The sequence below is a fragment of the Chiloscyllium plagiosum genome, chromosome 27 (genome assembly GCF_004010195.1).
Source record: "Chiloscyllium plagiosum isolate BGI_BamShark_2017 chromosome 27, ASM401019v2, whole genome shotgun sequence".
Taxonomy (NCBI): Eukaryota; Metazoa; Chordata; class Chondrichthyes; order Orectolobiformes; family Hemiscylliidae; genus Chiloscyllium; species Chiloscyllium plagiosum.
Window position 1 is genome coordinate 51,470,723 of NC_057736.1, and position 16,849 is coordinate 51,487,571.

At 40.2% G+C, this 16,849-nt stretch overlaps 1 protein-coding gene across 1 annotated transcript in view; it reads right to left on the reverse strand.

The window, feature by feature from the left end:
- Positions 1 to 16,849, reverse strand: part of LOC122563779 (chloride anion exchanger-like) — a 77,340-nt gene that overhangs the window by 48,239 nt on the left and 12,252 nt on the right. The window contains exons 4-10 of the mRNA XM_043718003.1: positions 12,400 to 12,510; positions 12,137 to 12,300; positions 11,888 to 12,052; positions 11,538 to 11,690; positions 8,509 to 8,591; positions 4,525 to 4,672; positions 2,156 to 2,269 (exon numbers count right to left, since the gene is read on the reverse strand). Of these exons, the coding sequence (XP_043573938.1) occupies positions 2,156 to 2,269; positions 4,525 to 4,672; positions 8,509 to 8,591; positions 11,538 to 11,690; positions 11,888 to 12,052; positions 12,137 to 12,300; positions 12,400 to 12,510 (938 nt within the window). The remainder of the gene's footprint in view (positions 1 to 2,155; positions 2,270 to 4,524; positions 4,673 to 8,508; positions 8,592 to 11,537; positions 11,691 to 11,887; positions 12,053 to 12,136; positions 12,301 to 12,399; positions 12,511 to 16,849) is intronic.

Consider the following 16,849-nt stretch of genomic DNA (forward strand, 5'->3'; position numbering starts at 1 on the left):
ATGTCAGTGGTAAGGAAACTATTGGAGAAAATTCTGAAGGAGTGATTCAATATCCACTTGGAAAGACATGAGCTAATTCGGGATAGTCAGCATGGTTTTGTCAGGGGGAGGTCATGCCTAACAAATTTGTTCAGGATGTTTTGAAGATGTGATCAAGTCTGTGGATGAGGGAAGTTCAGTTGATGTAGTTTATATGTCCTGCAAGGGAGACTAATTGAGAAAGTTTAAGGAATTGAGGGAAACTTGGTGAAGTGGATCAGAAACTGGCTTAGTAATAGGACACAAAAGGTAATGGTAGAATATTGCTTGAGTGACTGGAAGCTGGTGTTCAGTTGTGTACCACAAGAATTAGTACTGGAATCCTTATTGTTTGTTATTCACATAAATAATATAGATGAAAATGTAGGGGGGAATGTTAGACAAATTTGCAGATGACACCAACATTGGTAGATTGGTTAATAGCAAAGAAGATAGCTATATAGATGGGTTGGTCAGATGGACAGACCAGTGGCAGATGATATTTAACCCTAATAGGTACAAGGTGATGCACTTTGGAAGAAGAAACAAGGTGAAGGCATATTTAATGAATAGCAGGACACTGGGCAGCTTATAGGAACAGAGGAATCTTGGGCTAATTATTTACAGATCCCTGAAGTCAGCAGAGCAAGTGAATACAATAGTTACAATGGGACTCTTGCTTTTGTTAGTCATTTCATAGACTATAAGAGCAAGGAGTTAATGTGGGAGTTATACAAAGCATCGGTCAAGCCACAGTTGGAGTACTGTGTGCAGTTCTGGTCATCTCATTACAGGAAAAATGTGGTAGCACTGGAGAGGGTTCACTAGGATATTGCCTGGAATGGAGAAATTAAGCTATAAAGAGGGATTAAATTGGCTTTGATTATTTTCTTTAGAACAGAAAAGACGAGGGAGGATATGATTGAGGTATATAAGATTATGAGATGTATGAGCAAGGTGAAATAGCAGTTGTTCCCCTTAGTTGAGGGGTTATTCATGAGAGGGCATATATTTGGGTTAAAGGGCAGGAGATTGAGAAGGGCTTTGGGAAGAAACCTTTTCAGTCAGCAGGTTGTAGGAATCTGGAATGCACTGTCTGGGAAGGTAGTGGAGGCTGAAAACCTTGAAATTTTCAAAAAACATTTGGATGAGAACTTCAAATATCACAACATCCAAGAATATGGAATTAGAATTAGCACACCTGTAGTGGTTGATATGTCAGTGCAGACTCGATGGGCCGAAGGGCCTTTTCTGCACTGTATGATTCTATGAATTCATAACAATTTCCTTTCATGAAAGCATGTTGTCTCTGCCTGGCTGTATTGAGATTTCCTAAGTGTCTTGCTATAATCTCTTGAAAATAGATTTCAGTATTTTCCCAATGAGAGATATTTAAGTTACTCTCCTGTAATTTCCTGCTTTCTGCCTATCTCCTTTCTTGAATTCAAGAACAACATTTGCTATTTTCCAATTTGATCGCACATTTCCAGAATCTAGGGAATTATAAGAAATTAAAACCAACACACCTACTATCTCATGAGGGTGTCTGCTGCCAAGTGAAGCCAACAGCTTCACATCCCTCTCAAGTGTGATGAGTCAGTGCTCACAAATGCTCACTCATGACTGAACTCTGCCACTGGATGATTTTCCGCTCTGCAACTATGTTGGTAAGTGTGTTCATTAGCCCTGATGGCTCAACAAACTGTACCTTGACATGTTGCAGACGTTTTGTTTTCCCTTGGAGTTAATTCTGTTTGAAGATTCCTTTTCTGAAGCCTGTTAGTGCGTTCAGAAACAAATGCAACAACTAGATAATTTCAAGTGTATGTCTTCCTTGCTCCCCCACCTTGCATCTTTAATGGGGCCCAAAATTGATAAATCCTCAGGACCTGATGGCCTACATCCAGAGTGTTGATGAAGGTGGCTGTTGAGATACGCAACGCTGTTGATTATATTTTGTACGGTATTTCAGTAGAAGGTAAGCAATTTATAGTTGCAGTCGAATAAAAAAATCTGTCAGATTGTGTCAGGAGCTGACTGTATTCTTGTTAGTTTCTTGATAGTGTTCTATAATCTCAAGCTAACAGGGCAATACAGATCAGGAAGGTGATAATAATCTGCAAAGTCTATTTCATACCTGTGTTTTACCTCCTGTGCTTTCTTGAACAGCAGTTCGAGACAGAGCTGTGCTTCCTGCAAAACCACGAAATGCTCCACAAAACATATTACTGACTCCAAAAGCCACTAATTCCTGTACAGAAATCAAGAAATATTTGCGCACAGTTTACAATTTTATAAATTATTCTGCACTTTCCATCTCCACACATTTGGGCCAACATTTATTGCCCATTTCCAGTTGCCCTTGAGAAAGTGATGTGAGCTGCCTTCTTAAATCACTGAAATCTACTTGGCGTGGTAGGTGTTAGGGAATGGTGTTAGGGAATTCCATAGTTTTGACCCAGTGACACTGAAGGAACAATGGTATATTTCCAAGATGATGTGCGACTTGCAGATAAAGGGGGTGGTTTCATTTATATCTGCTGCCCCTTGACCTTGTAAATAGAACAGAATTGGAAGGTGCTGTCTAAAGGTGAATTGCTGCAATACATCTTGTTTTTGTGATAGAGAGAGTGAATGTAGAAGGTGTCCGGGGGGTGCTAATCAAACCAGCTGCTTTGAATAGGATGGTGTTGATGGCATTTGTCAAATAATTATAGGCAAAAGTGTGAACCAGAACAAGCAGCACTGGTTGAAGTTGTTTCTCAGGAGCAGAAGATCATATTTATATCTTCTTCCATCGAACAACATCCTTGCTGTGATGTTAACTATCATCAGTTTAAATACACTTGGCAGAGTTGCACAGCATGGATTATTGCATTTTTTTGCTTCTCACAAGGGAAAGTATGTAACAAAAACAGAACTTGCTAGAAAAGCTCAGCAGGTCTGGCAGCATCTGTGGAGAGAAATCAGGGTTAACATTTCACATCTGGTGACCCTTCTGGATCAGATGGTACTTGAACCCTGAACTCTTGGTTAAGGGGTAGGGACACTATTACCATGCCACAACAGGGCCCTCTCTGTACATCCAAGTTGGTGCAGTATTGAAATTCCTACATCTGTCATCAGTCAGAAACCATTGGTATGAAATTAACTTTCCCCCGTACACGTTCATCTCACATGAAAACACTTAGATTACATGTTACTGAAATCTGATTATATTATAAAGGAGTTATAGCATAGGAATTTATCTTGAGTACCCTCTCTGAACCTGAAAATGTAATTTTATGTGGTGAAATGTCAAATTTCTTCATTTCAATCAGGGATCTAATTTTTTTCAAAAAGCTTCAACTTCCACATTAATCATATCCACACATCTCAATCACTTATTTCAATCTCTGTAAAATACTTGGATACATTAAAAATTCATTTTCAGTGCAGGGTAGACATTGAATTCTGATGAAATATTAATTGTGTTCCTTTCTCCACAGATGCAGCCAGATCTGCTGAATAACTCCAGAACTTTCTGTTTTCATTTTCCACATGGAACTTCCTGTTTTCTGTCTGTGGTAACATTTCAGTGGGATTGGCTGCTTACTCTAATGATGCTATCACTGTTGCTGGATGTCTGGAAATCATCTTGATTTGGTACTAGATTTAAACTAAGGCCAGTAAAGGGAAATCCATGCCACCTTGACTTTTGTTGGCAGCTTCTCTGAGGGCAGCAAAGAGTTAAAGGTGCCCACAGTACAAGGCCTGCAGTGGTTTAAGATGACAACTCACCATCAGAATGTCAAGGGCAGTTAGGGGTGGATGCCCACAATCCTTGAGTAAACAAAACAAAACCTACAAGATTTTCACATGTATGAATAGACTCTGAAACCAGCTGTCTGTTTCTAAGGACCAATGATGATGACCACTGACAATTTCACTGATTCCATTTATATCAAGATTCAGTCCTAATCTGAAGAACTCTCAGTAGCATAACCCTCTGAATATCTTTGAAGCATCCCTCCCTTTCCCAGTGCTCCAATCCCCAACACAACCCTTCCTAAAACTCCTCAGCACTGCTCTCCATCCACATTCCTCCTCTCCTGAGCTTCCTCTACCTGCCCCTTTTTACCTCTTCATCCACGGAGGCCTTCACAACGCTGCTCCCCTCATTCCCTTCCCAAAAACCAACCCAGTCTCATATCTTCACACCTCAATCCTCTTAGATGCTCCCCTCCCATTCCCCTCACACAGACAACTGCACTTTCACCTCTCAGTCATGCACTTCCTCTCCCATTTCCCCCACCCCTATACTGTCTGCTCTCCCAATTCCCTCCACTCCCACACCCTATCTCTCCTATCTCCCACATTGTCTCTTCTCCCAGTCCCTCCTCTTCCATTCCTTCGTGTCTAATTCTCTCCTCTCCCACAATCCCCATTGAACCATACTTCACCTTAAAACACTTCCTTTCTTTAAATTCATTTTGTGCAATTTACACAATAATCCTCATTCCTCACCTGATTCCCATCAAGAACATAATCGTGTTTGATGGCATAGACCTTGGCCACAGAAAATGCAACAGCAAAACCAACAATCGCAATCGAGAAAGCATCACCAACACTCTGTTGTAAGACACCCATATTGGGAGTAAGAGGACTCTGATAGCTGAAACAAACAGACAGTAATTTGACCATTCTTTGTTACTCTTAACACTGAAGCTTACTTAAAATCTGACAGCCTACAATTCTAATTAAAAATGGAAGGAACAAAATTATGGGCCAGACTAACTGTGATGGTGGAGATGTTATTAGAAAGAATTTTGAGAAACAAAATATGTCTACATTTTGAGATTCACAGACTATCAGGCATAGTCAGGATGAATTTCCAAAAGGAAGGTCAGTCTTGCTCAAACATTTTGAGGAAGTAAGCAGAAGTGTTGTTGAGAGTAATGCATTTGGTGTGGTCTCCGTGGACTTTGGCAAGGTATTTGATCAGTCCCTCATGGCAGAAAATTAAAGATTCCATGAGATCAAAGGCAAAATAATACAATGGTATCAAAATTGGCTGAGGAGCAGGAAGTAAAGTGTGATGGCAAGGCAAGGGAACACATGATGAATAGTAGGACCCTGGGAAGCACTGAGGATCAGAGGGACTTTGATGGGCATGTCCAGTGATTCTTTAAGGACAGATGGATAAGTGGTTAAGAAGGCATATGGGATACTTGCCTTTATTAGTCAAGGCACATAGCTTAAGAGCAGGGAGAATAAGCCAGAACTGTATAAAAGATTTGTGAGGTCACAGCTAGAGTATTGAGTACAGCTCTGGAATTCACATTATAGCACCAGAGAGGTACAGAGGAGATTTACCAGGATGTTGCCTGGATTATGAAGAGAGACTGGGTAGACTTGGGTTGTTTTTGTTAGAGCAGAGGAGATTGAGAGGGCACATGATTGAGGTGTATAAAATGATGAGGGGTATAGATCGGATAAGAGAGGAAGAAACCTTTCTCCTTTATGGAGGGATCAATGACCAGGGGGCACAGATTTAAGGTAAGGGGAAAAAGATTTCAAGGAAGTGTGAGGAAAATATTTTCACTCAGAGGTGGGAATCTGGAACTCACTGCCTGTGAAAATGGTGGAGGTGAAGTATTTAGATATGCACTTGCAATGCCAATGCATTCAGGGCTATGGAGCAACTACTGGAAAATAGCTAGGTGGTTGTTTTTGACTGGTGCAGAAGTGATGGGCTGAAGGGCCTTTTCCTGCGCTGCTGTTCTCTGAGTCTAAGGTAGAGGGTTGTTTCTGTGGATGGAAGTCTGTTTCCAGTGTGGTTCTGCAGGGGTCAATGCTGTTTGTGCTTAATAATTTGGACGTAATGTCAGGGTTTAATCAACAAATTCACAAATGGCACAAATATTGCCAGGGTGGAAAATTGTGAGAAGTAAAGCTGTAATCTGCAAGAAGATGTCAACAGACTGGTCAGATGGACAAAGGAGGGCAAATGGAATTCACAAGACAGCTAATATGTCAAAAGAGTACACCAGGAGTAAAGAACCATGGAAAGTACTGAGGATCAGAGGGGTCTTGTGCATATCCACCATCCCTGAAAGTAATAGGGCATGTAGATATAGTGGTTAATATGTAGGATATGTCTTTTTAGCAGAAGCATATTACACAAGAGCAAGGAGGTAATGTTTGAACTGGTTAAGTTACAACTGGATTACCATATTATAGGAAGGATGTGATTACATTGGAGATGTACCAAGGTGCTATATGGGCTGGACAATGTGAAATATAAGGAAGAATTGGAAAGGCTGGGGTTGCTTTCCTTGGATAAATGTATGTTAAGATGGAGCCTAATCGATGCATATAAGACTTTGAGGTGTATTGATAGGGTGATAGGAAGGCACTTTTTCCATCAATATAGGGGTCAATAACCAAGTGTTGTCAATTTAAGGTAAGAGACCGTAAGAATATAAGACATAGGAGCAGAATTAGGCTATTTGGATCATTGAGTCTGTCCCATCACTTGATCATGGCTGATACATTTCTCAACCTCATTCTCCTGCCTTCGCTCTGTAACCCTTGATCCCCTTACTAATCAAGAATGGAGTGGCATGGTGGCTCAGTGGCTAGCACTGCTATCTCACAGCACCAGGGTCCCAGGTTCAATTCCAGCCTTGGGTGACTATCTGTGTGGAGTTTGCATGTTGTCAGTGTGGGTTTCCTCCCACAGTCTAAAGATGGGCAGGTGAATTCGCCATGCCAAATTGCCCATAGTGCTAGGTACATCATTCAGAGGGAAATGGGTCTGGGTGGGTTACTCTTCAGAGGGTCGGTGTGAACTGGCTGGGCTAAAGGTTCTGTTCCCACACTGTAGGGAATCTAATCTAAAACCAACTTATCTCTATCTAAAATGCGCTCATTAACTTTTTGACTGGTGCAGAACTGAAGGGCCGAAGGGCCTTTTCCTGCGCTGTTGTTCTTTGACTGTGGTAGAGGGTTGTGGATGGAAGTCTGTTACCAGTGTGGAAACTAACTATTCTAATCCCATTTTCCAGTTATTGCTCCATAACCTTGAATGCCTTGACATTGCAAGTGCATATCTAAATACTCCATAGCCTTGTGTGACATTGAGTTCCACAGATTAACCACTCTCTGGCTGAAGAAGTTCCTCCTAGCCTCAGTGCTAAAGGGTCATCCTTTCATTCTGAGGCTGTGGCCTCAGATCCTAATCTTTCCCATTATTGGAAACATCTTCTCCACATCCACTGTACCAAGGCCTCACTGTATTGTGTAAGTTTAATTAGATCCACCCCACAACCTTCTATCCTTATCCTTCTTTTGGGCGGTGCAGTAACAAGCACTGCTCCTCATAGCACCAGGGACCCGGGTTTGATTCCACCCTTGGGTAACCGTCTGTGTGGAATGCGCACGTTCTCCCCATGTCTGCGTGGATTTCCTCAGGTGCTCCAGTTTCCTGCCACAGTCCAATGTTGTGCAGGATAGGTGGATTGGCCATGGGAAATGCAGGTTTATAGCGAGGGGATGGTCTAGGTGGGATGCTCTGCAGATGGTTAGTGTGATTTGGTGAGCCAAATGGCCTGCTTCCACACTGTAGGGATTCTCTGAAAGTCCACTGAGTACTTCTCGCTTGACAAGCCCTTCATCCACAAACCTTCTTGCAAACCTTCTCTGAACCCTCTTCAATGCCAGCACATCCTTCCTTAGATTTAGGGCACAGTAGAAGGCCGAGGAGAGAGTGAGTAGAATCTTTTTCACTGAGAGGGTTGTGGGAATCTAGAACACAGTGCCCAAAGGAGTGGCTGAGTGAGAAACTTTTAATTCACTTGTGTTGTCAAAGTCTCAAGGATTGTGGGACAAAAGCTGGAAAATAGGATTCACATTTTGAATTATTCTGGGATATCGGTGTCACTGGCATTTATTGTCTATCCCTGGTTGTCTTGAAGAATGGGCTAGTGAGCAATGTAATCAGATCTTTGTTGATCAGCATAGGCACAATGGGCCAAGTAACCTCCTTCTTAGCTGTAAACATTTGAGTCAATAGGTTACACATGAGTTATCTGCCCACAGTGATAGCCTGTTTCCCAGGGAGATGGAAAATCACCTCAACATGTTTCAAGAGTGTCAGATAGTGCTGCTGCCCTGGGAGCACCCAATACCACCTTCACACCCCCCCACCCCCCAACCCGGGTGACAGAGGAGAGAAAGAGAGAATATTAACCAAGTTCTTGATCACTGCATCAGTGATAGAAACAAGGTGAATCAGGGTAGGAGATAGCATGGACAGAACATAAGCACTAATATAGAGTAGTTGGACTGAATGGCCTGCTTTGTGAGATTAATTCCATATACTGTTTGAGGTGAAAACCTTGAGAAAACCACAAAAGCCTGCAGTCTTAATGACACTCTAAAAGGTCTGGGTTCAATCTGAGTTCTGATCATAGATGACAAAGAGGATATTACAAACAAATCACTAACCCACTTGTTAAGTTTCCAATAATGTCAACATCGTATTTTTCATTGAAGTTGAAAGCATACGAGACCCCAGTTGCGATAATTGTCTACAAAGAAATGAGGAAAAGCAATCAAATCTACTTTACTTTTCTAGTTTCATACATTTAGCATTTGGTATATGCTTAACAAATTACACAGACACACAAAATAGGAGCAGAGGGAGACTATTTGGCTTCTCAATCCTGCATTACCTTTCACAAAGATCACAGTAAAATACAGCATTTGTTTTGAATTATAGTCATAGATAGAGTCGTAGAGATGCATAGTACAGAAACAGACATTTCTGTCCAACTCATCCATGCCAACCAGACATCCTAAACCGATCTAGTCCCATTTGTCAGCATTTGGACCATATCCCTCCAAACCCAAGTTATTTGCGTACTCATCCAGATGCCTTTTAAATGTTGTTATTGTACTAGCCTCCACAACCTCCTTTGGCAGTATAATACTTTAGTCACCATGTATTGCAGGAAGAGTTTTTAACAAAAAGAGATCATTTCACAAACAGATTCTAGGTCTGGACATCTTTTACAGCAGTCCCCATTGAATGGAACAGACATAGATAGAGGTCAAACATGAATCAACTGTGGAGATCAAAGGTGTGTCAGCTATGATATCTATTCAATACTGCCTGAATTAACAGATATTTGAAGCTAATAAGACATTTTGACTGGAGATTTCCAATACGCAGAACACAACCTGACAGCTGTGAGAATTTGGTGATTTGAGTGTAATGCTTTTGAGGTGGGGAATATTTTTCTTCTCTATCTATAGCAAGTCTTCCTCTCTTTATTTTTTTGCCAACACAGCAATCAACATCAAATTGTATCTGCGAGATTGCAAAGAGAGATTATTAGGATAAACCTATTTATTTTGAGTTGAAATTTGTCACCTACAGTCAGAATGAGATAACTACATCAGGAAATGTGGAGCAAACATTACATATTTTATCAATGCTGAATGAATCAATGTGAATGTAATGTCAGTATTACCAATCCCAAGAGTTGTAAAATAATTAATCATGGTTAATTAATAGACTTATGTTTTATATCATATAACTTCTTATAAATCAGTTACAATTAACCATATTCACTTGTGAACTGCGACATCTTTGCATAAATCCACTTGAGCCTCTTATAGTGCAAAATGAATGATCCTGATCATTACAACTTCAATGGGAATTGATTGCTCCCTACTCACCATTATAACCACTGAGGCAATAGTGAAGAGTGCAAAATAAGAGGATATAATGCCAGAGTTACAAAGAAAAATAAAAATGACTCAAAGGCAGGAACTAACAATATTCAATATAAATTTATTTACAGTAAAGATAGTTTCCAGGCCTAGGTATTAAAAGTATAATGCAAGAAAATCTATTGATCTTATAAAAACACTGAATTTAGGAATTGTCCTTCTGGATTAGGAACTTGTCAACATTGTTCAACTATTTGGGAAATGTTGAGAGATAAACTAGAAAATTATAAGCTGCTTAATTTGTTCTGAGTACTTTGAATGAATATGAAGCAATAAGGGAGACCACATGGACTGCAAACTTTGTTGAACCTTTTGAGAAGGTCACAAATGTGGAATTTAAGCCCATGCATTTATTTATAGAGCCTTCCAAAAGTTTCAAGAGGTTTCATTGGAAGACCTACAGAGAGGCCAGAGCACCGTGGGTAAAAGAGGGGTGCTGGAGAGACTGGAGGAGTCACTGCAATATTAAAAGGGTAATTCTGTGATTAGGCGAAAAGATGGTCAACAAAAATGAGAGTGCATTGGATAGGGAATTATTACATAGGTGAGAGTCAGAGAAAAAGGTGAATGTATACAAAATGACTAAAAGTATATTTCAGTTCCGATTCTAGCATCGGCAGTAACTTGCTCCTATACGGGGCTCTGTACAGGACTGTCACAGTTTTTATAAATGAAGTAATAGGCAGCATGGTGGCTCAGTGGTTAGCACTGCTGCCTCACAGCACCAGGGACCCGGGTTTGATTCCAGTCTCGAGCAACTGTCTGTGTGGAGTTTGCACGTTCTCCCCGTGTCTGCGTGGGTTTCCTCCGGGTGCTCCGGTTTCCTCCCATAGTCCAAAGGTGTGCAGGTTAGGTTAATTGACCATGGTAAATTGCCCGTAGTGTTAGGTGCCTTAGTCAGAGGGAAGTCGATCTGGTGGGTTACTCTTCGGAGGGTTGGTGTGGACTTGTTGGGCCAAAGGGCCTGTTTCCACACTGTAGGGAATCTAATCTAATCTAATCTAATAGGGAGCTGTATGACACCAAGATGGGCAACCGAGAAAATAGTATCAGTGGGATCAGAAAGTTGCAAAACAACATTGATAGAATCAGTGAGTGAGAATAGCCATGGTCACCCACAGGTGCCAGAGAAATAGATTTGGCATTTTCTAAATGGCAAGAAACTGGGTACTCTGTAGCACAGAAACCTTAAAGGTCTATGTCCAGAAATTACTAAAAAGTAATAGGCAGGTCAAAAAACTCACTGAAAAATTACTAATTCAATTTTGCTTTTTATCCCAAAGGACATGGAATGCAAAGTTTCATTCAAGCTGTACAGAGTTCAACTTGAACCCACCCAGAATGCAGCATTCAAGATTGGACAATGGATCTTAAGAGAGGGTGCAGCACACATTCACCAAAATAATACTGGAATTACACCCTTGAGTATAAAGTTCAGGGATGGTTCAGTTGAAATATTTAAGATGATTAAGTGATGATGTCATAAAACGCCTCCTCTTGCCAAAATCGCTGGGTGTCAGTTGAAAAGGGCAGTGGCTTGATTCTTGTTAAACAGGAATTGTGAGGTTTGCAGAATAAATGAAAGGAAATGGAATTAAGACACAGGTCAGCCGTGATCATATTGAATATGGAACAGGCTCAAAGGGGCCGAATGGCCTCCTCCTTTTCTCATGCTCCTATGGAAGTCAAAGGTCCCTTTCTCAATATGTCTGTATGGAGATTGAATGATCTCTACTCACCATTATAACTTCAATGGGAATAGGTACAGGCAGTTTTGACTTGAATCGATCATTTATTTCTTTCACAATAAATACAACAACCATGATGATAAGTGAAATGATGACATCTGGGACGTTTGTTTCAGTGATATGATTGAAAATATATTCCAGTGTCTAAAATAGTGCAGAACACATAGATTAATCATCATATTCATTACAGTATATTAATATAAATATAATTTGCACTTATTGACTTCCCCTTTGCTTAAATAATACAAAGCAGATAGTCTATATTTAGAGTATAATTAAGTATAAATATAATAATGATCAGGTGCACAAGTTGCTGAAAGTAGCCTTTTGTGTGGACTTACGTAAATCACAGAAAGTGGCCCATTAAACCCCGGAACATTCAACTGCAGGACAAATTTGAGCTGAGAAATAAGGACATGAATGGCAGCAGCTGTGGTGAAGCCTGAGATCATTGGATCCGACAGGTAAATGACAATGAAACCAACTTGCAGTAATCCAAGAGCCAACTGGAAATACAAAACATTCTTGGTGACTGTTAAGAATAGTTACTTTTTGAATGAGTTTTTTTTAATACCTAAAAAGACACAAACCTGAAAAATCCCAGCAAGTAGAGTGACAGATGAAGCAACCCAAACCTGTCTGTCTTCTATACTCATATCAGCAGGGAATAGAGTACTGTTCACTGCTGTATTACCATCAGTCACCAGTCTGTTCACCACTGTGCCCACCATCAAACTCAACACTGGAAAGGGACCTGGTGAAAACAAGAAATATTCAAGGTAGGAGCATGTTTTACAAATTTACAATTTCAATCATTCAATAATAAATAACTCTTAAGATTTGAAATTCTCACCAACTGATAAATGTTTTGATGTTCCCAGAACACAGTACGTCAAGACAGGGAAGAATGCTGAATATAGACCATAGCCAGCAGGGACATTCACCAGCAGAGCAAAAGCCAGCCCTGCAAAAATACACAGAGAAATGGTACAGTACAGGCCGGATATTACATCTGCATGACTGTTAATAACATTTCCTCACTGAAGAAACTTATGGTTGCTTCTCAATTATCCCCATTGCTGCTTAAATAGATATTTACATTACATTCTAAAGTTTATCATGATTATAGTTACCACTTCTGATTTTTTTGGTAGTTGTAATGATCAATTTTTAAAGATGGGCAAATCTGATGTGGAATTGCAATGAATCACTGAGACATTGAATGCTTGGATAAAACTCTGTTAGATGGATTTCAATTTAAATCCATGTCAGGGCATCTACTTTGATCCCAGCAAGAAAACCATTTCAAGAGGAAAACCACTCTGCATACTGTATGAGGAGTGAATGCTGATTGGATGGCAAGTGGACACTGATTGGTAAAGACTTCAACCACGAATTCACTTATCCCCCTAACAGGATGCTGACTAATAATAAATAATAACGAACAAAATATGTATTTTTCATGAATACTCAATACTCACATGCTATACTACCAAACTACTATTTGTTATTTAAATACTGAAAGTCAAGGAAGAGTTGGCACCTAAAGAGATTTTGGGTTGGATTTTTGTCGAGTAGTCAGGAAGGTTGAGTCAGGAAAGCTCCTAACCCAGCAAATGTGTCTCCTCTAAGAAGCTCCCAACAGCCATCCCTTTGTTTTAGGCAAGCAGCAGGAGCAATCAGGACATGACGAGTGGAACTGGGACTTGGGAAATGGAATCAGAACACGGGAGAGTGAGTCAGGCACAAGCATTGGGGGTCAGACTCTTGTTGCTGGAGGCAGAGTCTGAAGGATGGAGTTGAGAACCAGGCTGTCAAACAGAGGTCAATCTATTTTAGATCTGGTAGTATGTAATAAGGCAGGTTTAACAAATGATCTCAGTGCAGAAGATCCCCTCAGGAACAATGACCATAATAGGGTAGTAATGAGTTGGAGATGCCGGTGTTGGACTGGGATGTACAAAGTTAAAAATCACACAACACCAGGTTATAGTCCAACAGGTTTAATTGGAAGCACACTAGCTTTCGGAGCGTCGCTCCTTCATCAGGTGATAGTGGAGGGCTCAATCCTAAGACACAGAGCTGGGATTTAGAATAACAGGATAGAATTTAGAATTCAGCTTGTGAGTGAGAAACTTAGGCCAAAAACAATGGTGATAAACATAAGAAGGATCATTCCAAAGAAATGAGGTTAGAACTGGTTGGAGTGGACCTGGAAAGAAGATTATCCAAAAAGATGATTAGTAAACAATGGCAGATGTTTAAGATACTCACAGTGTCTTACTCACAGTGAGTAAGACAGACTATAGGAAAGGTTGAATCAGGGACGTTATGGATCATATCAAATTAGAAGAAGAAACATGCAAAGTGGCAAATATTAGTGGTAAAGCAAAGGAATGGAAACATTTAAAAACCATTGAAAAAGGGAAAATACTCTTTGAGGTTAAAATAGCAAGTAAAGTTAAAATAGGACAATCAAAGATTCCCTAAATATATAAAATGGAAGAGGGAGGGTAACGTCAACATAGGCCCTTTAGAGAATGAGGCTGTGGAAATAATAATGGGGAACCAATAGAGACAGGGGGGCTGAATAAATACTTTGCATCAGTCTTCAAATTAGAAGATAATAACAACATTCCAAAATTACTAAATAATCAAAGATGTAACAGGAGAAAGAAATGAATACAATATCTATCACTTGCAAAATAGTGCTAGAGAAACTGATGGGGAAGAGTCAATACACCCCCTGGATCTGATGGAATGCATACTAGGATTTTAAAGGAAGTAACTACAAAGATAGATTAACTGGTGTTAATCTTCCAGGAATCCTTAGATTGGAGAAAAATCCCAGAGAATTGGAAAATTGCCCTTGTAACACCCTTATTCAAAAAGGGGAGACTGAAACCAGATGATTATAGGTCAGTTTGTTTAATATCTATCATGAAAAAATTTTAGACTCTGCCATAAAGAATGTAATGGAAATACGTAATCTACTGGAAAAGCGCAGCAGGTCAGGCAGCATCCAAGGAGCAGAAGAATCGACGTTTCGGGCTTGAGCCCTTCTTCAGGAAAACCCTGATTTCCTGAAGAAGGGCTCATGCCTGAAACGTCGATTCTCCTGCTCCTTGGATGCTGCCTGACCTGCTGCGCTTTTCCAGCAACACATTTTCAGCTCTGATCTCCAGCATCTTCAGTCCTCACTTTCTCCTAAATACATAACCTAATCAAGCAGAGTCAGCATGAGATTTTGAATGGAAAATCATCCCTGACAAATTTATTATTAAGGGGGTAACAAGCAGGAGAGATAAAGGGGAAGGAGTGGATGTCATATATTTGGATTTTCAGAAAGCATTTAATAAGGTATCACACATTAGGCTATGTAATACAATAAGAGTCAATGGTGTTAAGGGTAATTTTTGGCATTAATAGAGGATTTGGCTAACTTGTAGAAGATAGAGAATTGAGATCAGGGAGATTTTCAGGATGGCAACTGTAGTGATTGACAGGTGACCTCATCAAATATGAGTTCCCTGATTAAGGCTGTTAATTTGGTTCAAACAGGGAACCCTGGCTAACAGATAAGAATAAGAGTGTCAGAAATTCTGTTCACTCTGAGAGCTTACTCTGAGGGTGCTGGGTCAGTGTCAAGGACTCTCCACGTGTAAATAAAGGGTGACTTGGTGACAGGATACTGGCCTCTGTGGAGTTATTTCAGCAACTTGTAACTAATAGAGTACCACAAGGATCAGTACTGGGGCTATAATAGTTTACAATATATTGTAATGTCTTCGATGAGGAAAGTGAATGTACTGTTGGCAAGTTTGTGGATGACACAAAAATAGGTGGAAGGCAATTGGTGGCTCTCTGGGTCTGCAGTGGGATATAAGTAGGTGAGTAGATAAAAACTTGGCAAATGAAATATAATATGAGGAAGTGTGAGGCTATATCCTTTCACAGGAAAAATAGAGGAACTCAATATTATTTAAATGGAGAAAGACTCCAGATAGCTACGGAACAGAGATATTTGGGAATCTATCCACATAAATTACAAAAGATATTCAAGATGAGCAAGTAGTAGGGATGGCAAGTGGCAGGTTTTATTTCAAAGAGAATAGAATATAAAATTAGCGAGATTATTGCTAATATTATAAAAGGTACTAATCAAGCCACAGTTGAAATACTAAGAACAGTTCCTTATCTAAGGACAGATACACTGGCATTGGAGATAGTGCAGAGAAGGTTCAATTGGCTGGAGGTACTGTCTTATGAGGAGTGGTTGAGTAGATTGGGATGAGGTGAGCCAAATAGATCAAAAGACAGTGGGGGAACATTTAAGGGACAGTGATCATCATATCATAAGGTTTAGGATGTTGGTGGAAAAGAACATTAAACAATCTAAAGTAAGAATAATCAACTGGGGGAAAACTGAAGCAACAATAGAGTCAGGTTGGATGTACTCGAGCCAAAGACTAGTGAGGAAAGCTGTATCTAAAGAATGAGCTATGTATAAAGAAGAGATTATTTGGATACAGTTAAGATGTACTCTTTGAAAGTGTAAAAGCAAATCTACAGATGCCTAGATGAAAAAAAGCTAAAGGTTAAAAAAGTGGTGCTAATAAAAAGTGTGCTTATAATAGGCATTGGGTAGAAAATACAAATGAGGACCCGACTGAATACAAAATGACTAGGGTAGGAATAGGTCCAGTCAAGGATAGTAGTGGGAAGTTGCGTGTGGAGGCGGAAGAGATTGGGGAGACACTGAATGAATACTTTTCTTCAGTATTTACTCAGGAACAGGGCATTGTCGTCGATGTGAATACTGAGTCACAAATAAGTAGAATGGATGGCTTTGAGGTATGTAGAGAAGAGGTGTTGGAAATCCTGGAAAAGGTGAAAATAGATAAGTCCCCTGGGCCTGATGGCATTTATCCTAGGATTCTCTGGGAAGCAAGGGAGGAGATTGCAGAGCCATTGGCCTTGATTTGTATGTCCTCTTTGTCTACAGGAGTAGTGCCAGAAGACTGGAGGATAGCAAATGTGGTTCCCTTGTTCAAAAAGGGGAGTAGGGATAACCCTAGTAACTATAGGCCGGTGAGTCTCACTTCTGTTGTGGGCAAAGTCCTAGAGAGAATTGTAAGGGATAGGATTTATGAACATCTGGATAGGAATAATGTGATCAAGGATAGTCAGCAAGGTTTTGTGAAGGGCAAGTCGTGCCTCACAAACCTTATTGAATTCTTCGAGAAGGTGACTAAGGAGGTGGACGAGGGGAAAGCAGTAGATGTGGTGTAAATGGATTTTAG